The sequence below is a fragment of the Eretmochelys imbricata genome, chromosome 10 (genome assembly GCF_965152235.1).
Source record: "Eretmochelys imbricata isolate rEreImb1 chromosome 10, rEreImb1.hap1, whole genome shotgun sequence".
Lineage (NCBI taxonomy): Eukaryota > Metazoa > Chordata > Testudines > Cheloniidae > Eretmochelys > Eretmochelys imbricata.
Genome location: NC_135581.1, coordinates 39,210,558 through 39,233,952, shown reverse-complemented (window position 1 = coordinate 39,233,952; position 23,395 = coordinate 39,210,558). Strand labels below are relative to the sequence as shown.

Here is a 23,395-nt window from a genome sequence, read left to right as displayed (position 1 = left end):
GCAAACACATGGCATCAGGAATTTCATCCTTTCTCCTTCGAGTCTCTCTGTCCCTCAGGATTCTCCTCTTTTCTTCTAAGCTTTCTGTCTCAGCTCCTGCCAACATATGCCATGATGGAAACACAGAACCCAGAATGGGGAGGGGCTCCAATCAGGCCCCTCCCCCAGACTCACCGCCAAGACCCCCAGAAGTGTGGGGGGTCTCAGAAGGAACTTCTAACTGCTGTGACATGAGAATTGGGCAGAAACCACATGGGATCCAGCACTGAGTGGGACACCATGCAGGACATGAAACCGTGCCAACCCACCCCAACTCTCCAATCATGGTCATTCATTTGCTTTGTTTTGTTTGCTCATTTTTTGTTGGTTTTTTGTTTGGCTGTGTTTTTTAACTTTTTTTTTTCAGGACAGACCATTACAAAGAAGATGAGTGATGATGGAGGCGTGGAAAATTTACAAACTTTGCAGAGAGATTCTTGCAGGAGGTTTTGTCTTATGGAACAGATGGGTGCCCATCTCTACGGAGACCGCAAATACCCCTCTCTCTAGGTGTCCTCATCCAATGCGTTGATGTGATTAACTAACTCTTGATTGCTGTACACATGGTGAGTGGTTTAAATCAACATAGTCGTTAGCATCTCTCCCAAAACATAACAAAATTAAAACAAAATGATAACTCTGGTTGGTTGACCAGTGTTGGGTTGGGATTGAAGGAGACAGCTCCAAAGGTTGGCCAATCCTTGGGGCTGCTTATTCGATTACCATGCAGTGCGGCAGGTGCTGGGAGAAATACTTGAACAGCTCCGGGGTGGCACCAGGACAGTTGGTCAGCTCCAGCTCCTCCAGGTCTTGAAGTTGAACAAGGCCTGAGAGTCCAGTGGTGGTCAGCAGGGGGCAGCCTGAAACCAGAAGGTGGAAATGCCCAGTGAGCAAGAAGCTATGATGTACGGTAGACATGGAAGAACTTAGCCACCCCTCTGCTTTGTGGGGTGTGGGTTGGATTGCTATCAGTCAAGCCCATCTCAAAATACCAGCTGCAAAAGGGAGAGTAATGCCATCAGGCTCCATCACTTGTCCCCTGCATGTCGGCCCTGTTAGGATCATCTGGGTGTATCCCACTAAATCAATTTCCTACCATCAAAGGAGCTTAGGGCAATGGTGAACCTCAGTCCTTCCTATTCTCTGACTTGGCACACAATAGTTCAGTCTCCTGAGGGCTCCAATGATTTGATCTAATGCTGGTTGCTGAGATTGGTGTGCAGGTGCTGGAGGGTGTTGGTGGCCTGTGAAAGACTGGAGGGTGGGACAAGATGATCTGGGGGTCTCTTCTGGCCTTAAACTCTAGGGGTACGTCTACACTGTAAAACCCCCTCACGGCAGTGAATCTCAGAGCTCAGGTCAATGGACTCGGACTTGTGCTACACAGCTAAAAATAGCAGTGTGGACATTTGGGCTTGGGATGCAGCCTGGGCTTCAAGACCCTCCACCCTCACTGGGTTTCAGACCCTCCAGCCTGAGCCCAAACATCTATACAGCTATTTCGAGCCCCACAGTGCAAGTAGTCTTTTTTTTACAGTGTAGACATACCATATGACAGCAGAGATGTCTGTCGGGGGAGACAGCCTGAGTCTCTGGGGCTGGGGAGGGCTGCTGTATCATGCTCTCCCATCTGCAGGTAGCATGACCAATCCGCCCAATTAGACCTCCTCAGCAGCACTGCATCCATCCACTATAGGACATAAGGTCAGGATCTGATCTCCTTTATGCTGGCATAACTCTGTGGACATTAATGGAGTCACTCCTGATTTGCACCACTGTAAGTAGCGCAGAGACCATTTGTCCCCAAGCCTCATTCAGAAAGCCAGTAAACTTAAAGTGACTAACAGGAAACCTTTTGTGCTATTTTCTTATTCAGTCATCAGGGTTTGAATGATGCTCAAAAGTGCTGCTGCTGTTTTGATTCAGAGGGAAACATGTTTTTCTCTTTGCAGAAACCAGCGGAGGAAGCAGTCAGGTGAGCCATGGAGTAGGAATAGCTCTGCTGAGAGCATAACAATGGCTCCATGATCATACCTCACAAACGCCCTCTTGACAAAGGCCAGCCCTCCTTTTGGACCCAAATCTACCATCATCTCACAACTAAACAAATGATCTAATCTCACAATGGTTATTTTAAGTAATTTATATTAGAAAAGCTGATTCATGAATGTGAGATGCAAGCAATTATTGTTGTGCCAAAGAAAGTGACCTGAGGTTGTTCCTAGCTTCCTAGCACGATTATCTCAGTATGAGTCTTTAACTTATGCTGTCCTCTGCATCTGGGTCCTGGGCAGGTTGAGCAGTAGCTCTGTTAGCAGAGCAGAGCAAATGAGGACATAAATTCAGTGAAGGGGCATGAGTGGCATAAACCATGAACAGATGGGAGGGCAGGTCACTGCAGGGTGGTGTTGACACAAAAAATGTCACATTGCTGTGACGCTCACTGGGGAGGAGAACAAGCTTGCACGAGGGTTAGCACCAGTGGGATGGACTAGGTGACCTCTTGGGGGCCCTGCCAGCCCTACTTTTCTAGTATTCTCCATTGACTTGTAGCCTATGAGAATCTTTAGAATCCATGGGGTCTGCTCTGAGATGCTCATACTCCTGATTGACACCAGTGTCAGAGTGAGGAGAATGAAGCTCAAGCTTCTCCATCAGGCTTTCCTTGGTAATGAAGGAAAGGTCTCGTGATGGAGCAGGGCAAACACAATTAATTCACATTGGTACATCCATTCCAGTCAAACACTTTCAGGCAACTCAGAACTCCTTTGAAGAACCAGGACTCCAATTCAAGCTGCTTGGAAAGGTGGTGGTAAAAGTCATGCCTTGAAGCCTGAGGTGGGTAGCAAGAAATGAAGCCCTCTGGCTCAGTCCCTGCCCTGTGTGGAGCTGTCAGGAATTGTAGTGACTGGGTGCTCTGCAGACGCTAGGGTGGAATTTGGCCCTTTGGGTCTGATTTTCAGAAGTGTTGAGCACTTCTTCACTTGATTTCAGTCTGACTGGTGGGTGCTCAGGACTTCTGACAACCAGGCCCCATGAGTTCAGAGAGAACTTGGGAGTGCTGCTGTCCAGAGTGGGAGATGGGCTCTAGCTGGAGTATCCCAGGGAAAGAACAAACAGGACACTAGATAAAGCGAGTGGGGTGACACAGCCAGTGGGAGCAGCATGGAATGTCCAGGTGAAGGAAATCCTCCAGCTGTCTGGACTGGCTTCCTCCACTGTCTCCTTTCGTCAACAGAGAGAGTAGGAGGACGGGTCTTCTCCTTGCCCCTCTGCTTTTTATAGGGGCTGACCTGCTTCCTGCAGTTGCCTGTCACCAGCCAATTTTACCCTCCACAAAGGGTAATTCCAGGCTGGAAGATCATGCTGCCAGCCCACCATTGTGTCATGGCCCAGAAACATTCTCCCATGACATCCTAGCGGTCATTCACGAGGCTGTGACATGGCCAGGATTATCCCTTGTGTCATGGCCCTGTCCCCAAGCTGAGGCTTCCCCTTCTCCAGAAACCAGTCTATCATCTCAAGAATAAACCAGTGTTTGGATCTCACCAGCAAGAGACAACAGACGCAAACTTCTCATGCCCAGGAGATGCTTCAGACCAAAGTCTTGCACCTAAAATGACAGAACAGGGAGGAAGGCATCCTGGACTGTCAATACAGAACTAGAAAAATGAACTCTACTTTGCTTTTCACAAGCAGCTAAGCACTGTGTACTCACCTCTCGACTGGGATCATTCCCCTTTGACTGATGGGGAAAATTAGGCAGAGAGGTTATATGTCTTGACCAAAGTCAGAGCTGAGATAGACCCCACATCCCCTGACTCTCAGTTCACTGCTCTAATCAATAGACACCAATACTCGCTACTTGCTAACTTACTGAGTATCTACTTGCAGTGAGCCATTTTGCTCTGCATCAAATGCCATGTATTCTACAGGCTCCACATGCATTCCCCGGAGAGGTTTTGGGTAGCTTTATCCACACTTGATAATAATAGTGCCCCAGGCAAGTTGCTGTTATCTTCACAATCATGTTACTTATCACTGACACAGCATTTTTCATCCATTGATCTCAAAGCACAGTAGCTGAGGCAGCCATTGCAGAGAGAAAGCAGAGGGGAAGATTTAATAGCAGAACCATGTTCCAGTGGGTTAGTCGCTTCCTACTGGGGAGATGCTTCGAAGGAGATGTAACCCTAGCATTGCATTGTCCTTTTCTGTTCACCTACCTGGCAGCACCAGCGGAGGTACAAGCTCCTAAGGGATGACATGGTGGATAAGTAACTGAGTCCAGTGTCTGTAATCCGCACACACCTGCAGACAGAAGCACAGTATCACAAGAAAGATGCCAGTAGGGAAGGGAGGCGGAAACCTAACATCTACCCCAAACAATTCATACCTCCTGAACTGGCTCCTCTGTGTTACTAAGCAAGAGGGGTCAGACAAATGGAACAGACACTCCCCACTAGCTTTCAGATGCACAGGCATCTGGTGGAGAACAGAAGTCCTCCCTGTGTTCTGATGCCTAGCTAACAGCAAGGCCTTCAGCCTCAGATATCCTCAGTATCTTGTGCTTCTTCCTCTTCCTTCACCTCCTGCACCTCCTACCCTCTGCTTAAAAGAATCACAGGATTGGGGGAACTGGGGGTCTTAATGAGCCTTTTGCCTCTAGCTCACATCACCTACAATACAGATCGTAGATGACTCTTTGGTGGCCCTGGGTAAAGTGAGTCTCACACAGAGGTGTCCACTTCACAAAAGCTACCACCGCAATTGTCAGCTTCTTTGGCTGTCTCATAAGAGAAGCTCAGATGGGCTGTGCATAGAGCCTGAACTTCATACCCATGTCACAGTGGTGTCAGTGATGTTCTCCTGGTATTATCTGGACCGGTGATCTGCTAGGATGCCAATCCTCGACTCTGGGAGCCAGCCTTACCCTGCTGCGCTGTGAGAACTCCCACTCCTGGGCTGTTCACGCACAGCCTCTATCATGTAAGCTTCTCCCAGCTAAGTGAGTGAGCACTTTTGGCCAGCTGCTGCTTGGATTGTGCAACCGAATGACATTAGCCAATATCTCCTGTCCCCAGACACAACCCTAGAAACCTCTGTCTTGCAGTGTCCAGTTATGCCCACTGGACGCTGCAAGCTTATATGAATTCATCAATTTAACAAAGAAATTGACATCTACTAGGCTTGTTGTCCTAAGGGGAGTCTGACAGGCTTCAAACCAAACACACTGCTTCAGGTAGAATAAACAAAAAGATTAATTAGCTACAAAGATAGATTTTAGGTGATTATAAATCAAAAAACAACAAGTCATATTTGGTCAAATGAAATAAAAGCAAAACGCATTCTAAACTGATCTTAACACTTTCAATGCCCTTACAAACTTAGATGCTTCTCACCACAGGCTGGCTGGTTGCTCTTCAGCCAGGCTCTCCCCTTTGATCAGCGCTTCAGTCGCTTGCTGGTGGTGTCTGTAGATGGAGGTGGAAGAGAGAAAGCATGGGAAACGTCTCTCCCTTTTATCATGTTCTTTCTTCCCTCTTGGCTTTGCCCCCCCCCACCACCTTCAGAGTCAGGTGAGCATTACCTCATCGTAGTCCCAAACTGACCAAGGGAAGAGGGGTGACTCACTTTAGAGTCCAACAGATCCTTTGGTGCTGCCTAGGCCAGTGTCCTTTGTTCCTGTGAGGCTGGGCTGGGTTTGTCCCATACATGCCCTGATGAGGTGTGAATTGCCCCTCTGCTCCTGGAGAGTTTTGCCTTGTTTTAAGCCATGAGGACACATTTTCAGCCTCATAACTAGATACATGAAATTACAACTTATAAAATTACTAGAACAATAATGCTCAGTGCATCATGAGCCTTCCGAAGACACCCGACATCACAAACTTTGCATTGGATACCACACAATCATATTATAAGGATGAACGTGGGGATGCAGAGTGTTCCCCCGAGGTACAGAGTGCCACAATGTCTACAGAGCAGTGACCAGGCAGTGTCCAGGGAAGGTTGCACTGATGATGCCCACGCCCTCCCCAATCTGTGGGGAAACAGAGAATTCATTCCCAGGGCTCTCTAATCAGCACTAGGCTCACAAAAAAAAAAAAACACCACTAGTCAATAGCAACCTCAGTACTGGTTGGCTCTCTATGGTCTCCACATAAGGAACTACCTGGATTCTACTTCTCCAATGCTGGGGAAAAGCAGGATTCTATGGTGACATATCCACTGGCACTTGAGGGCACACACACTGTGAGACACAGAACAGGAAGAACAGCCATGACTGTAGAGGGAGGGCCAGATCCCCAGGAAGTATAAGAGAGTGTAGCCCTCTGACTTCACTGGTGCTATGCCAGTTTATGCCAACTGAGGATCTGGATTAGAGAGGCTGTTGGAGAGACTCTATGACCCAAATCAGGTCAGACCAGGCAACCACAGCAGGTGCTTGTTGTTGCAGGATGACTGGTGCCTTTAAGGAGAGATGGGACCCACTATTAGTTAGCTGCTTCTCAGTTTGAGTGGGCGGGACCTATGAAGGGTCAGATAGTAGTTTACGGGACACCTGGGCCTTATGAAAGGACTGAGAGAGATCAGTTTGGGACCTGAAACCACAGGGAGTAAACAGGGGTCCCCTTGAGCCAGGGTCTGAGAATGGTACTCCAAGGGAACCAGCCTATGTGCCTAGTGCTCTCTCCCAGAGCCAGAAAGACTCACAAAGGTAACTCAGAGGGCGGGTTGAAGAGAAGCCCCAGTGCCCAGAAGAACCTTTTGTTTGTTGGGACTTTTACATTTAGACTTTTGCTCTCTGGGGAGGGAATAAGTTTGTCTGGCACTTGGCCAGAGAGCTAAGGCATATCCCCAGCACAGACCAGTGCATGGAGAGGTGAGAAGACCTATCTTGGGAGAAGGAAACTGAGGCAGGGAGTGCGGGCAGTGCCACATTCAATAGCTGGGGGCATTTTGGAGTAGCCACACCCTATGATAGTCTGGCATTCTTTACTTGAATTTTCTTCCACTATACTTACTGGTCAACACACTCTTCTCTGCCCATTGTCACCTGCATCTCCCTTTGGAGATGAGCCCTCCATTCAATAGGAGATCCTTTCTTTCTTTGAGATACTGGCACTGGATGCTTTATACCATCAGGACTGGCCCATTTCCTGGCTTAAGGAAGAAGTCTCCAGGAAGCATCACCATACAAGGGAGTCCTGTGGCTAGTGGGAGGAGGAATCAGGTCAGGTTGGGCCTCCAGAATGGGGCCAATCCTAAACCATCCTGCTTTCACTCCCCGGCAGGGACCTCCTTCCTGCCTCAGAGGCCTGAGCCCTTTTCCCCTATGATACACAAGAAAGCAGCAGGGGATGGGTGGCTCAGAGAGCAGAGACTGTGAGAGGTAGGGAGCATGGAAGATGTTGCATGTGGAAGAAGAGGCTGGCAGGATAGGTGTGGTGGGAAAGGAGCATGCAGCAAGCTGCCTGCTGAAGGCTTCTGACATGACATAAAAGTGAGAATGGAAGAGCAGGGAGGGAGGAAGGAGACTGTCCAGCACATATAAACTTGCTCCCATCCTTCACCTTAGCAACCTCAAGTCCAGATCCTCAGCTGTTGTAAATCAACAAGGCTCCACTGAACAGTGTTCTGATAGCTTACAGCAGCTGTGGATCTGGCCCCGGAGCTCCAAGGATCAATGGGATTGACAACATTATGCAAGGCACCGCATAGTGCTCTCAGCATCATGCACAATCTGTTTAGCAGAGGTGGGCTAGTGGGTGCAGAGCAGATCCAAACCATGCAACCGCACGACTCCAAACAAACCCAGGAGGTTCAACAAGTTTGGTTCATTCCCCCTCCTCATCCCACCACTTTTTCATCATGCTCTTTGCATTGGCATGAACTAATGCACAAGAACTCCATGAGGAAGGCTCTTTAGATACTTCTGGCCTCAGAGCAAGATAGCTAGTGAAGATAGCTGTGCTCTTTTTGAGTTTCCAGGTCCAGGTCTGCTGGCTCCAGAGGAGGTTCAGAGAAGTGAGGGTTGAGCCTTCACACTTGGAAAAGATGGGGATCAATATGAAAATTGAAAGATGAATAAGGAATTGGTTAAAAGGGAGACTACAGCGGGTCATACTGAAAGGTGAACTGTCAGACTGGAGGGAGGTTACCAGTGGAGTTCCTCAGGGATCGGTTTTGGGACCAATTTTATTTAATCTTTTTATTACTGACCTTGGCACAAAAAGTAGGAGTATGCTAATAAAGTTTGTGGATGATACAAAGCTGGGAGATACTGCCAATTTAGAGAAGGACTGGGATATCATACAGGAAGATCTAGATGACCTTGTAAACTGGAGTAATAGTAACAGGATGAAATTAATAGTGAGAAGTGTAAGGTCATGCATTTAGGGATTAATAACAAGAATTTTATTTATGAGCTGGGGATGCATCAATTAGAAGTAATGGAGGAGGAGAAGGACCTTGGAGTATTGGTTGATCACAGGATGACTATGAGCTGTCAATGTGATATGGCCGTGAAAAAAGCTAATGCAGTCTTGGGATGCATCAGGCGAGGTATATCCAGTAGAGATAAGGAGGTTTTAGTACCGTTATACAAGGCACTGGTGAGACCTCATCTGGAATATTGTGTGCAGTTCTGGTCTCCCATGTTTAAGAAGGATGAATTCAAACTTGAACAGGTACAGAGAAGGGCTACTAGGATGATCCGAGGAATGGAAAACCTGTCTTATGAAAGGAGACTCAAGGAGCTTGGCTTGTTTAGCCTAACCAAAATAAGGTTGAGGGGAGATATGATTGCTCTCTATAAATACTTTAGATAAGCTATTACCAGCAGGAGAGTGGGTTTGTGTGTGGGGGGGGGGGTGAGAAAACCTGGATTTGTGCTGGAAATGGCCCAACTTGATTATCATACACATTGTAAGGAGAGTGATCACTTCAGATAAGCTATTACCAGCAGGAGAGTGGGGTGGGAGAAGGTATTTTTTCATGCTTTGTGTGTATATAAAAAGATCTTCTACACTTTCCACAGTATGCATCCAATGAAGTGAGCTCTAGCTCACGAAAGCGTATGCTCAAATAAATTGGTTAGTCTCTAAGGTGCCACAAGTACTCCTTTTCTTTTTATCAGAGCGATAAATACTGGAGAGGGAGAGGAATTATTTAAGCTCAGTACCAATGTGCACACAAGAACAAATGAATATAAACTGGCCATCGGGAAGTTTAGACTGGAAATTAGACTAAGGTTTCTAACCATCAGAGGAGTAAAGTTGTGGAATAGCCTTCCAAGGGAAGCAGTGGGGGCAAAAGACCTATCTGGCTTCAAGATTAGACTCTATAAGTTTATGGAGGAGATGGTATGATGGGATAACATGATTTTGGCAATTAATTGATCTTTTAACTATTCATGGTAAATAGGCCCAATGGCTTGTGATGGGATGTTAGATGGGGTGGGATCTGAGTTACTACAGAGAATTCTTTCCTGGGTATCTGGCTGGTGAATCTTGCTCACATACTCGGGATTCAGCTGATCGTCATATTTGGGGTCGGGAAGGAATTTTCCTCCAGGGCAGATTGGAAGAGGCCCTGGGTTTTTTTTCCTTCCTCCGTAGCATGGGGCACGGGTCACTTGCTGGAGGATTCTCTGCATCTTGAAGTCTTTAAACCATGATTTGAGGACTTCAATAGCTCAGACATAGGTGAGAGGTTTATTGCAGGGGTGGGTGGGTGAGATTCTGTGGCCTGCATTGTGCAGGATGTCAGAGTAGATGATCATAATGATCCCTTATGACCTTAATATCTATGAGTCTATGAGTCTATGGGTGGGGTGGGATCCCTCTGAACTGAATTCTAGAGGGTGTAGAGACGATCCTGAAGAGCAGAGTTCTGATCCAGATTTCCCAAAATTTGGGGGAAGGAGAGCAAGAGCTTGGATCTGGGAATTTGGTTCAGGCCCACCTCCAACCTCAGGGCCAGAAGCAGGATGTATCTTCCCCCAAAGGCTGGAAGGTATAATACCTCACCTTCCCTTCTCGCTCTTTTCCCCACCCTTCTCTCTTTGCCATTTCTCTCCATTTCATACATTGCCCAGGAGGAAATGTTACATTGTGAGAAGAAACCATGTTTGGAGTCTTAATGCCAGTTTTAGTTCACAACTTTCCAAATGCTTTTCCATGTGCCACCCTCACCCTCTGGTGGGGACTGAGGGTTATCCATAACCGAAACACACCAGTGACATTTCCTTATGGTTAGGGCCCTACCAAATTCATGGTCCACTTTGGTCAATTTCACAGTCATAGGATTTTAAAAATTGTAAATTTCATTATTTCAGCTATTTAAATCTGAAATTTCATGGTGTTGTAATTGTAGGGGTCCTGACCCAAAAAGGAGTTGTGTGTGTGTGTGGGGGGGGGTGTCACAAGGTTATTGTAGGGAGTAGGGGTACTGCTACCCTTCTGCGCTGCTGCTGGAGGTGCTGCCTTCAGAGCTGGGTGGCTGGAGAGCTGCGGCTGCTGGCCGGGAGCCCAGCTCTGAAGGCAGAGCCGCCGCCAGCAGCAGCACAGAAGTAAGAGTGGCCTGGTATGGTTCTGCCACCCTGACTTGTGTGCTGCTGCTGGCAGGGCACTGCCTTTAGAGCAGGGTATCTGGCCAATAGCCACCACTTTCCAGCCGCACAGCTCTGAAGGCAGCATAGAAGTAAGGGTGGCAAGGACCCCCAATTAGAGAAATGCTGGTCTCCCCTGTGAAATCTGTATAGTATAGGGTTAAGCAGGGGTTCTCAAACTGGGGGTCGGGACCCCTCAGTGGGTCGCGAGATTACATGGGGGAGTCGCAAGTTGTCAGCCTCCACCCCAAATCCCGCTTTGCCTCCAGCATTTATAATGATATTAAACGTATAAAAAAGTAGTTTTAATTTATAAGGGGAGGGGTTGCACTCAAAGGCTTCCTATGTGAAAGGAGTCACCAGTACAAAAGTTTGAGAACCACTGGGGTAAAGGCACACCAGATTTCATGGGGGGAAACCAGTTTTCACAGTCTGTGATGCATTTTTCACAGTCATGAATTTCATAGTGCCCTGCTCAGGGTGGGAAGGGAGCACAGTAGCATTTCTGACCACAACTGTGTGACGTTCTGTACCTCAGGGGAACACCCAGCACCCACATGTTCATCTTTATAATATGATTGTGTGATATCTAATGCAAAGTTTGTCATGTTGGGTGTCTTCAGAAGGCTCATGATGTACTGAGCATTGTTACAGTAATGTTGTAGGTTATAATCTCACGTATATAGTTATAAGGCTGAAAATGTGTCCTCATGGCTTAAAGCAAGCCCAGGCAAAAACTCTCCATGAGCAGAGGGGCAGTTCACACCTCATCGGGGCATGTATGAGACAAACCCAGCCCAGCCTCCCAGGAACAAAGGACACTGGCCTAGGCAACAACAAAGGATCTGTTGGACTCTTGAGTGAGTTACCCCCTTTCCTTTGGTGATTTTGGGACTACAATGAGGTAATGCTCTCTTGACTATGAGGTGGGGGACGACAAAGCCCAGAGGGACGAAAGGACATGATAAAAGGGAGAGATGTTTGCCATGCTCCTTCTCTTCCACCTACATCTACAGACACCACACCAAGCGACCGAAGGGCTGATCCAAGTGGGGAGCCTGGCTGAAGAGCAACCAGCCAGCTTGTGGTGACAAGCATCTAAGTTTGTAAGGGCACTGAAAGTGTTAAGATCAGCTTAGAATGCATTTTGCTTTTATTTCATTTGACCAAATACGACTTGTTATACTTAGATTTTAAGTGCTTATAAATCAAACTTTGTAGTTAGTAAATCTGTTTATTCTACCTGAAGCAGTGCATTTGGTTTGAAGCATGTCAGAGACTCCCCTTGGAATAACAGCCTGGTACATATCAATTTCTTTGTTAAATTAATGAACTCATATAAGCTTGTAGCATCCAGCGGGCATAATTGGACACTGCAAGATGGAGGTTCCTAGGGTTGTGTCTGGGACCGGAGATATTGACTAGTGTCATTCGGTTGCACAATCCAAAGAGCAGCTTACATGCCAGAGGTTGTGCGTGAACAGCCCAGGAGAGGGGGTTCTCACAGCAGAGCAGGGTAAGGCTGGCTCCCAGAGTCGAGGATTGGAGTTACCTAGCAGATCACTGGTCCAGACAACACCAGAGGGAAATGTCACAGTGGTGCAGCGAGCAGGGTGTATGTGCAGCTTGTTACTCCAAGTGGAGTTCACACTTTAAGTACTGATATTTTTGATTTTAAGTGAGTCTGAAGTGCAGTGGCTAAGAACAGTCAGGAGGAGGTCACAGTTTTGTTATTTTCTGTTGCTTATTTTAGGAAAGGAAACTAAGAACAGGACAGCAGGAAAATGAGTGAAAGCTGTCCTCAACACAGAAACCCCCCCAAGCTATTGAAACCTATCATGTTGGTTTTGTGAGATTAGCCTCTGCAGAACCAGACCTTGAGCATGTTAAGGTTGTCGAAATTAATGGCAGGGAGTACTTGGGGCAGAAGGATACGGGGGCCCAGATCTCGCTTGTTAAGCAGAGTGTGGTCTAGAGGCCAGTATGCTATCTGGCCAACTGGCAGAGATTGTGGGGGTGGGCAAAAGCAGATTCCTCATACCACTAGCTAAAATCCATGTGGTGTGGGAAGGTTTGGAAAGTGTTTTGACTGTGAGGGTAATAGAACGCCTCCTGTTTGACCTGCTCCTTGGTAATGATTTTTTCCATGTAGCTCAGGTTAAAGTATTTGCCTGCAGCAGGAGGGAGCTTTATGCTGGGACCCCTGAGGGAAAGGGTAAGGTCTCAGGAATTGCTGAGAGAATGGGAGAGAGTCTCCTTGATTCTTCTGCAGCAGGGAGAAGCCACATGCTTCCAGGTGGGACAGTGGTTGAGACCAACTCCTGCATTGCAGCTGGAGGCAACACCACATCAGGAAGGGATGGGAGTGTAATGCCTGCCAGGGAGAGAACTGTCCAGGTTGTAATGCCAGCAGGTCACAGCTGAACCAGAGGCAAAATCAGCTCTAGGGAGCTTAGAGGAATGTGTCCCAGAGGAGAGCCCAGAGAAGGGGCAGGGCATCTCGGAAACCACTGAGGTGGGTGAGGATTCCTGTGATTCTGTAACACAGGGAAGTGGGGTGCTTCCGAGTATGGGAGGGGCTGAGACTAGCTCCTTTCCAGCAGAAGGCAACATGCCCTCAGGCGCAGGGGCAGGAGAGGTGTTGTCAGTGATTAAGGAAACTGTCCCAGTTGTTAGCTGGCAAAGTTTTGCAGATGAACAAGAGATAGAGACCTTCCTAGGGTGCACAGAGAAATGTGTCTTAGGAGGGGGCCCAGAGTGGGAAACTGGGGAAGGAATAGTGGGGGTACAGGAATGTCTCCTCACTGGTCACTTGGGACAGGATGCCCAGGACACTAGGAGGATGGCTGAATCAGCATCTGTGCACCCAGGCACTCAGCCTGTGACTCAGGTTTTGAGAAGGAACAGTGTAACTGACCTCCTGGAGGGGAGCAGTCACACAGCTGACTTCTCAGGGACAGGGAAAGGGATGCTGGAGGGTACCCCAATCCAGGTCCCCATTTTTCAGGATGCTATTTCTGATAATTTTTTGGAAAGTAACTGTGTCTCTTTAAATCAAGATGCAGCTCCAATGCCTGTGACAGCAGAGGAGTTGGGACCAGGAAATTGCCAGGGTGGTAGTTTGCCAGAATACAAATGACCCAACTGGCAGAGAGGGGGTTGTTTTCTTCCAGGCTGGTGAGACACAGAGAACAGTTATGGGAAAGCTGCTGGGAAAAGGTGCATCTGATCAAAGAGTAAACACACCTTGCCCACAGAGCACAGATCATAGTCCTCTAGGAAAAGGGGTCAGGGAAGGAGTCAGTGCTGGGAAGGGGAAACACAGGGTAACCCCCAAAGGGAAACTGGATTTTCTGCATATGTACAGTCCTGGGGTTGGGAGACTGCTCCACAAAGGGCCAGCCAATGTGCAGGATCCCCCTGAACACCTATCTTGCCAGACCCTGAGGCACCAAAATTCCAGAAAAAATAATTAAATTAAGAGCCCACAAAGATGGGAACACTGGAGGGAAGGAAAAGCCAGTGACTGATTACATGGGAGAGAGTCAAAGGACACCATGGGTAATGAATAAACTACCCTCAAACCACACTATCTGAACAGAGGGCGTGGTGTCATAAAGATACTTGTAAATACCATCTGTGATAAAAATGTTGGTATTAATGTTAAGTTTTGGGATAAGAATTTTGTTACTGATGTTAAATCTTATGTTAATGCTACTTTTCAATTAATATCTGTAAACAGGTTTAAAGCTGATCACAGCAGAGAAACCATAAAAAACCTGGTTTGCTGTGTCTGAATGGGGAAACTGAGGCACACCGCCTCATGGCCTTAATGGCTGGATGCCAAAAGAACTATAACACAAACTTTGAAATAGTCAGTGACTAAACCTCTTGCAGTAAACTAAGGGGGAGGGATAGTTCAGTGGTTTGAGCATTGGCCTGCTAAACCCACGGTTGTGAGTTCAATCCTTGAGGGGGCCATTTAGGAATCTGGGGCAAAAATTGGGGATCGGTCCTGCTTTGAATGGGGGGGGTTGGACTAGATGACCTCCTGAGATCCCTTCCAACCCTGAGATTCTATGATTCTAAGGGGGAAGGTGTGATGTTCTGTACCTCGGGGGAATACCCAGAACCTCCATGTGCATCCTTATAATATGATTGTGTGGTATCTAATGCAAAGTTTGTCATGTCAGCTGTCTTCGGAAGGCTCATGATGTACTGAGCACTGTTATAGTAATGTTATAGGTTGTAATTTCATGTACATAGTTATGAGGCTGAAAATGTGTCCTCATGGCTCAAAGCAAGCCCAGGCAAAAACTCTTCAGAAGCAGAGGGGCAGTTCACACCTCATCGGGGCATGTATGGGACAAACCCAGCCCAGCCTCCCAGGAACAAAGGACACTGGCCTAGACAGCAATAAAGGATCTGTTGGACTCTCGAGTGAGTCACGCTCCTTCCTTTGGTCATTTTGGGACTACGATGAGGTAATGCTCACCTGACTGTGAAGTTGGGGGCAAAGCCAAGAGGGAAGAAAGGGCATGATAAAAAGGAAAGACGTTTGCCATGCTCTTCCTCTCTCTTCCACCTACATCTACAGACACCACCCGCCAAGCGACTGAAGTGCTGATCAAAGGGGAGAGCCTAGTTGAAGGCCTGTGGTGAGAAGTATCTAAGTTTGTAAGGGCACTGAAAGTGTTAAGATCAGCTTAAAATGCATTTTGCTTTTATTTCATTTGACCAAATGCGACTTGTTATGCTTTGACTTATAATCACTTAAAATCTATCTTTGTAGTTAATTAATCTTTTTGTTTATTCTACCTGAAGCAGTGCGTTTAGTTTGAAGCGTGTCAGACTCCCCTTGGGATAACAAGTCGGGTACATATCAATTTCTTTGTTAAATTGACAAACTCATATAAATTTGTAGCATCCAGCGGGCATAACTGGACACTGCAAGTCAGAGGTTCCTAGGGTTGTGTCTGGGACCAGAGATATTGGCTAGTGTTATTCAGTTGCACAATCCAAGGAGCAGCTTACATGCCAGAGGCTGTGCGTGAACACCCCAGGAGTGGGGGTTCTCACAGCAGACCAGGGTAAGGCTGACTCCCAGAGTCAAGGATTGGAGTGACCTAGCAGATCACCGGTCCAGATAACACCAGAGGAGAACATCACAATTCTTGCTTCTCAGCAGTGATGAGAGGCAGCTTGCTGCTACTCCAGCCCCAGCCTCTCCCATCAGGAGGTGCTATAGGGAATGGAGCAGGATCTTGAGCTGTATTGTCCTCATTTCTCCCTCTATAGGGGAGCTGACAGCTATTCTAATCCCAGCCTTTCCCAGCAGCAAGCTCTGTAGGGAATGGTGAGCAATGCTAGTTGTGCTCCCAGCTGTTCCTGTCTCAGCTCGACACAGTAGGGGTTATCAAAGCTACCCACCTACCTGTCAAGAACGAGCTCCTCCAGTTTATGCAGGTCACAGGCGATATACTCCAGGGCCATGTCAGTGATCCGAGGGCACCATGAGAGATCCAAGCTCCTCAGCTTCCGCAGGTTCTCAGCCACGAGCTCCACCCCATCATCAGTCACCTTGGAGCAGCCAGAGAGGCTCAGCACGGTCAGGTTGGGCAGGCTGTGCACCATGTTGACCACCCCATGGTTGGTGATCTCCCAGCAGGAGCTGAGGCGCAGGGTGTGGGTGGTATAGCCCTGCTTGGCAGTGAAGTAGGCTAAGGCTGTGTCCGTCACGTGGTAGGCCTGCAGGTTGAGCTCAGTCAGGTTGGGAAGCAGCTGGGAGATGGCGGCAATGGCATCATCAGCCACATTGATGCAGTCGCTGATGCTTAAAGAGGTGATGCGAGCATTCAGGCTCGACCACAGGCCGGCTTCTGTGAAGTCATTGCAGCCAGAGAGCTCCAGGCGCACCACACCCTGCATCTGCTCCAGCATCACCTGCCAAGAGACATGCTGTCAAGCCCATGGGCACTGGGCAATCCCTCTGCCACACTTCATAGATTCATGGAGTTTAAGGCCAGAAGGACCATTACATCATCTAGTCTGACCTCCTGTACTTCACAGGTCACTACATTCTACCCATGTGTTGAGCACAATAACTGGGGTTAGACTAAAGCTTTTCAGTTCTCAGGAGACTAAACTACTGTGTGCCACGGGTGCACCAGTGCTCAAGGCCCCAGTAATGGTAGGGAATTGTTTAGGTGTGACATGCCTGGATGATCCTAGAAAGCAACACATGCCCCACGCTACAGAGGAAGGTGAAAATCCCCAAGGTCCCTGCCAATCTGACCTGGGGGAAAATTCCTTCCTGACCCCGACCTGGAGATCAGATGGACCCTGAGAATGTGAGTGAGATACACCAGCCAGCATCTAAGAGAGATAATTTTCTGTACCGCCTCAGAGCACTCTTCCAATCCACGTGGCTGTCCCATCCCCGGCTGTGGCCAATCCCTGCTGCTTCAGAGGAAAGCACACACACAAAAAACCGCACCCCAAAACCCAGAACACACCTGGCCAATTGTTCATCAAGCTACAAATCCTTCCTGAGCCCTGCAGGTGACTGGCTGAAGGCCTCAAGTATGATATTTCTCCTGAGCGGCCTCTGAATCTCAGTTATATGCTGCAACATAAAGATGTGAAGATCCTAGCCTCTCCTTGGTTAGTCTCCAGCCCACCTTCTTCCCTCCCGCCACCCTTCCATGCTCAATTCCTGCCTTTTCTTTTCCTGTGTCACCTGTTGTTTGGCCATGGAGCCAGGCCTGTCCTGTTATGTATCCTCTTCCATTAATATGGCTCATATGGTCTCAGACATACAGTGAAACCTAGTGAAAATGAGCCCCACTGAACCAATGCAAACACTTCCCCCAGGACTCAGGGGGCTACCCTCTCTCAGAGCCTCTGCTCTGCTGGAGACATTAGGCACAACAGATTAACAGAGGACCCTGCCAGCAGTCCTGGGTTCTGCCCCCTGTCAGATCCTTGAGACCTAAGCTCTGCTGGAAAGTGACACGCCCCCTCAGCACATCCTGGTGGAGTTTGTAACACCTAACTTTAGGAAGACCTGTGTCGTGGGGCACATGGTGCATACAAGCTCAGGCAACTATACCAGTGAAGTTTATAACCTCTTGGGGCACTCTAACCCAGGCTGTCTTACACCAGAGGCATGCCTGAGTCCTGTAAGAACTGCACGTGAGGCACAGTGGGTGTTCTAAGCACCCAGAACAGCACGTGGAACTTTCAATTTCCATGAGTGCAGCTGACAAAAAAAACCCTGGTCTCCACTTAAAATGTAGGACAATATAACTATGGCCCTCCAGGGTATGAAAAATCAGTGCCTTTCAGTGCTGTAGCTACATGGACCTAACCCCTGGTGTACACACAGCCACTCTAGGTCAATAGAAGAATGCGTCTGTTGACCTAGCTAGTGTTGCTCGGTGAAATGGTGTTTCTACAGCAAAGAAAAATCCCCCTCCATCTCAACAGAAGCTTGTTAAAGTGAGAGAGTATGTTGGTAATGCTCACATGCTCACAGATGTCTCTCAGCGACAGTGAGCTCTGTGGCCATGTCTACATTACCGGATTATACTGGCATAGCTACAGTGACATAACTAAGCCACTATTGTCTCCATAGTGTAGACATTGTCACAGAGGTCACTGCAGCTGAAAAATATCTGTGAGCATGTGAGCATTACCAGCATACTCTCTCCCCATTTAACAACAGCTAAGAAAATCCCCAGACCAGCGGTTCTGACCCTGTGGGCCACATGCGGCCCAATTAGCACATAGCTGCAGCCCAGACCAGCTGTGTGCTAAAGTCTGGTCCACATTTCCTGGGTCTGCCAGATTCCTCGCTGGCAGGCATGGGGGGGGTTCGGGCTGCCCTGCCACCCAGTGGGGTTGGGGCTGCCAGCTGGCCCCGTGGGGTTAGGGGCCTGAGGTATGGGGCAGCCACCCAGCCCCGCAAGCTCTGGGGTCCAGGGCAGCCACATGGTGGAGGTCTGGGGTCAGGGCAGCTGGCCGGCCCTGCAGGGTTGAGGGTCCGAGACTGCTGGGTCCCACATGGTTGAGGGTCCGTGGTCTGGTGCAGCTGCCCAGCCCTGTGAGCTCCAGGGCAGCTGCCCGGCCCCAGTCTGGGGCAGTTGCGTAGTGGGCATCCAGGGCAGGGGTCCAGCGCACCCCATGTGGCAGGGGTCCGGAGTCAGGGCAGCCGGCCCACCCTGTGGGGGGGGGGGGGTCTGGGGCTGCCGGCCCACCCCGTGGGATCCAGGGCAGCTGCCTGGCCCTGCAACCTCTGGGATCTGGGGCAGCCAAGCAGCGGGGGTCCAGGGCAGGCAGCCAGCCAGCCAGCCCTGAGTGGCAGGGGTCCGGGATTGGGGTCCGGGCTGCCGCTGCCTTGCCACCCAGCCTCTGTGGCCTAGGAGGTAACACTTTGTGACCCACATATGTGGCCCACAATGTGTAATAAGTTGAGAACCACTGCCCCAGACTAAAGCTCTCTGTTAAGGCAGAGACACTGTCAGGAATATATTGCCTTCAAAACAACACGTAAAACACAAATGCTTGATGTACACACCTGAGCCTCCAACATAACATTAACTCTGCTCCTGGGTCCCCACCCACACGCCACCTAGACGTCACAGTCCAATTCATTCACACTTCCCCTGTTGGCTGTAGCTCACCACCATCCCCATCCAGACACTAAATTCTAACCAGCAAACTATCCATCCACCACTCAGGCTAGAGCATCACCTTTCTCCAGCCTGCCCTCCTGCTACAGCCCAGATGTGAAGCCTTGTCACACCTTGACCTTCCCATGTATCCCAGTGGTCACACCCTGCCTCACCTTGCCTACCATCTCTGCTCTGCAGTCAATCCCATGTGCTTGAGGGAGGGATGGAGGGAGGGGGAAGGCCTTCTTGGGACCTCCAGCAAGACGTCATTTTAATGTCCCCCTTCCTCCTGTATCCCCTCCCTTTGGGTTAGTCACCAAGTCACATGATGCAGGCTTAGGGAGCCAGGATGCAGCCAAAGGATCTCCCCTTCCTCTGCCTGGGTCCTGCACACTGCTCTGGCAGCAGCCACCCTGGCACTAGGGGGCACCAGCTTACAAATCTGGGGGACTCTTTCCAGCATGGCACTCATATCCCAAGGTTTACCATCTTGTAATCCACCCTGATACCCTCCTGATGTGTGGAAGAGATTCCCTGACCTGTAGCTGATGAAGGCTGGAAGACTGGGAATGGGCTTTACCAGCACACATCTACGGAGGGCTCTGCTGGAATGGATACACACAGCAGGGTGGACTTTCTGCTTATGGAGCATTGATGAGGAGTCTCCTGGCTGGAAGGGCAGGGGAAAATGGGGTTGAGTTAAGGTTAGCCTTGGAAATGTAACTACACCTTTCCTGTGTGTGTAACAGCAGTGTATAGAAAGATGATAGTATCCCTATCCCTTCTTGTGGTGCTCACCATGCTCTCCATTTTAGATGCCACCAGAAACCAGCCAGAGCAGCAGGATGGACATAGCTAAGCCCGGCATGCTTGTGTATGGTTATTTGGAACCTAACTGTGTGTCTGTGATTGCTTTATATTATTCTTGTTGTGTAAAGAGCAAAATACACAACAATCCTGGGGGCATTGAGAATTTTGTCCAGCGGTGCAGGTATTGGGCCAAGACTCTGGAGACCTGGGCTCTATTCCCAGTTCAGCCCCTGGCCTTTTGGATGACCCCTGGGCAAGTCACTTAACCTTTCTGTGTCTCAGTTTCCCCATGTATAAAATGGGGAGAATAATACTTGCCTCCTTTGTACAATGCTGTGGGATATGTGGATGAAAAGTCCTGCAGAAAAGCTAGGTAGCAATATTATTATGGCCAGATTGTTTTAAAGGGCAATGGAGTAAAGGGTCTTTACTCTGCGCTGTCAAAGGTTTGTGCCCGGGGACAGATTTCACTTGGAATGCAGCAAGGAAGTGGAGGAGAAGATGGGGAGTCATAGAGTTTAAGGCCAGAAAGGACCACCAGACCATCTCGTGACAATCTGACCTCCTGTCCATAAGTCCGCTGACATCACCCAGCACCTGCACACTAAATCCAACAACTGAACTCAGCCCAAAGGATTACAGCTCATGGGAGACTAAAGGATTATGTGTCACAGGCAGAGAAAAGTGGGGACTGAGGTGTACCAATGCACAAGGCAAATGGAATGGCAGAAAAATGATTAAGTGAGATGCATCCAGATAATCCTGCAAAGTGACCTTCACCCACATGCTGCAGAGGAAGGCAAGCACTTCCCAAGGTCACTGCCAGTCTGACCTGTGGGAAATTCCTTCCCAACCACACACAGGGTGATCAGCTAGACCCTGAGCACATGAACAAGAACCAGCCATCCACACACCTGAGTGAAAGAATTCTTGGTGCCACCTCAGAGCCCTGCCGCTCTGGCTAGTGTCCCATCTCCAGCTGTGGCCATCAATGATACTTCAGAGGAAGAAGATCAACTCCCCACCTCAGCATACATTGGAAGGGAAAAAAAATCCTTCCTGGCCCCTGCAGGTGCCTGGCTAAAACTCTGATGCATGAGCTTTTAGGAAGATAAGCCAAAAAAACAGAAATGAGTCCCAGGGCTGTTGAGTCCTGGCCCCTGGGGAGAATGAGGGGACCTCAGCATGGGGGCCTTGCTCACCTCCTTAATGCAGAAGTGCTGCTGAGTGCGGAGACTAAGGAATGATGAGTCTGTGCCCTGTCCATAATGATCCACTCAGGCTGACTCAGTTGCCTGGGGATGAATGTTGTATCATATCATGCAGGCTTTCTCAGCTCGATCCCAGACCTCAGTAGGGGGCAGCGAATCTAGTATTCCAACTCTGAGGGAAGATAGTGAGGCGGAACTATGGGAATGGCTAAAGGAAGCAATCTCTTTAGCTGACACAGATCTGTTTAACAAGCTCCCAGCCTCCCAGGGAAGGGAAGAATCATGGGAATTTGTAGCCAATATATTTGGATACAAAGCATTCTGTCTGGACTGTGGCTACAGAATTAAAGGAGCATGTTTTCTCTTGCACTGCACTGCACTATGGCAAGTGAGAGTCCGGGCAGCGTAGGCAGAGAATCACACCAGCAATCAGAGTGGTGTTAGGCTGATCTTGTGGGTAAGGCACTGGCCTAAACCTTAGGTCAGGTGGATTCAATTCTTCGCTCCACCACAGCTTTCCTATGTGATCTTGGACAATTCACTTAAAATCCCTCTGGGCCTCAGCTGCCCATACATAAAATGGACATAACAACACTTCCTTCCTGTCTCTTGCCTGAGATTCTGAGCTCTTTGGGGCAGTGATGGAGTATCTATAAAGCACCTTCCACAATGGGGCCCTGCTCACAGTTGATACCTGAGGTGCCACTTCTGTAATAACAACAGCCCAGCTGTGGTGCGACTGACCCAGAAATACCAAGCTTAGCTCACCAGAGAGAGATTGGATGGAATTCAGACCCCCAAAGAGAGGTAGGATTGTTTCAGGGTCACAAGGAATAATGGGATGGAATTCAGCAATGGCAAATGAAGTGAGTTTTATGGGGCTGTGGAAAAGGCTTCCTAGGAAGCACTGGGAGCACCATCATTTGAGACATTTCAGACCAGACTGGAGAGAACTCTAGAAAACATCCTATCAGGAAGAACCCTGCCTTGCTCCCGGGAGCTGGACTGCAGTGAACAGGAGTCTTCCATCACTCAGCCGCATCTCGGTGGTTCCCGGTAGCCAGACTGGGGGCAGGAGACCTACCTCGAGCCCTGCGTCCGTGATGGTCGATCTCTTAAGGCTCATGGACTTCACCCCTTTCTTGGACAGGGGGTAGTTGTCAATGAACTCACAAATGTCCAGGTCTGAGACCCCCACCAGACAAAAGCTGTCAAAGCCCCGGACAGCAAAGCCCTGGAGGTTAACAAACTCCTTCTCACCGCTGGGCAGAGTGTTGTAGAGCTCTTTGGTGTGCAGCACTGGTGTCAGGCCTACCCAGAACTTGGACTGGTACAGGACCCGCCTCCACACCTTACACACCTGGGCCAGGACACATTTCTCACAGGCTGAAAAGTACCAGAACAAGCGGTTGAGGATCTTTTCATCCACAGCAAGCTGCCTTTCCGTGGGGGAGCCAGGGAGCCTCTCTGGGGAGGGGTGCTCATTTCTCAGGGAGGCCTCACTCAAGTTCAGTCCCACCATGGAGGTGCTGGAAGGGGACGGCACCCCTGCCAGAGTCGCCAAGGACAGTGGTGATGCCAGACTGGGTATGGGAAGGTCACTGTGATTGGGTAAGGCTGGGCTGATGATAGCAGGCACAGAAGAAGGCTGGCACAGCCGGTTTTTCACTGCTGGTGTCCCTTTGGTGATGCTGGCAGAGCCAAGTCCATTGGGCTGGGTGGGGATCTTCACCAATCCATTCCGGGGTAAACATGGGGGCTTGGTGTCACCAGTACTCTGGTTCGACATCTTCTACAGTCACTCTGGAACACAATGGGGAGAGGTTAGGGGGCAGTTCTCTCTCCCGGGTGCCTCTCTGGAGACCCGTTGGGAGAGGGAGGAGCCTGAGATGTACATGGAAACCAAGGGCAAAGCTGAGATGCAAGGCCAACTGAGTCTAGTGGTGCTCTAAGAATCTCACCTTGTCCTGCCCCCTCCCTGTGTACTTTACATCTCCAGAGACCCCCACTGACCCTGGCCTTAAATGCTCCATCTGGTCTGCAAA

At 49.2% G+C, this 23,395-nt stretch overlaps 1 protein-coding gene across 1 annotated transcript; it reads right to left on the bottom strand.

Annotated features, from left to right (window-relative positions):
• Positions 1-750: 750 nt before the first annotated feature.
• On the bottom strand, positions 751-23,139 carry FBXL16 (F-box and leucine rich repeat protein 16). The gene is made up of 5 exons (XM_077829255.1): positions 22,435-23,139; positions 16,089-16,597; positions 4,266-4,350; positions 3,589-3,652; positions 751-899 (listed from the first exon to the last, which is right to left on the bottom strand). The coding sequence occupies exons 1-5, from the start codon at positions 23,137-23,139 to the stop codon at positions 751-753; spliced, it is 1,512 nt and encodes a 503-aa protein (XP_077685381.1).
• Between the last annotated feature and the right edge of the window lie 256 nt (positions 23,140-23,395).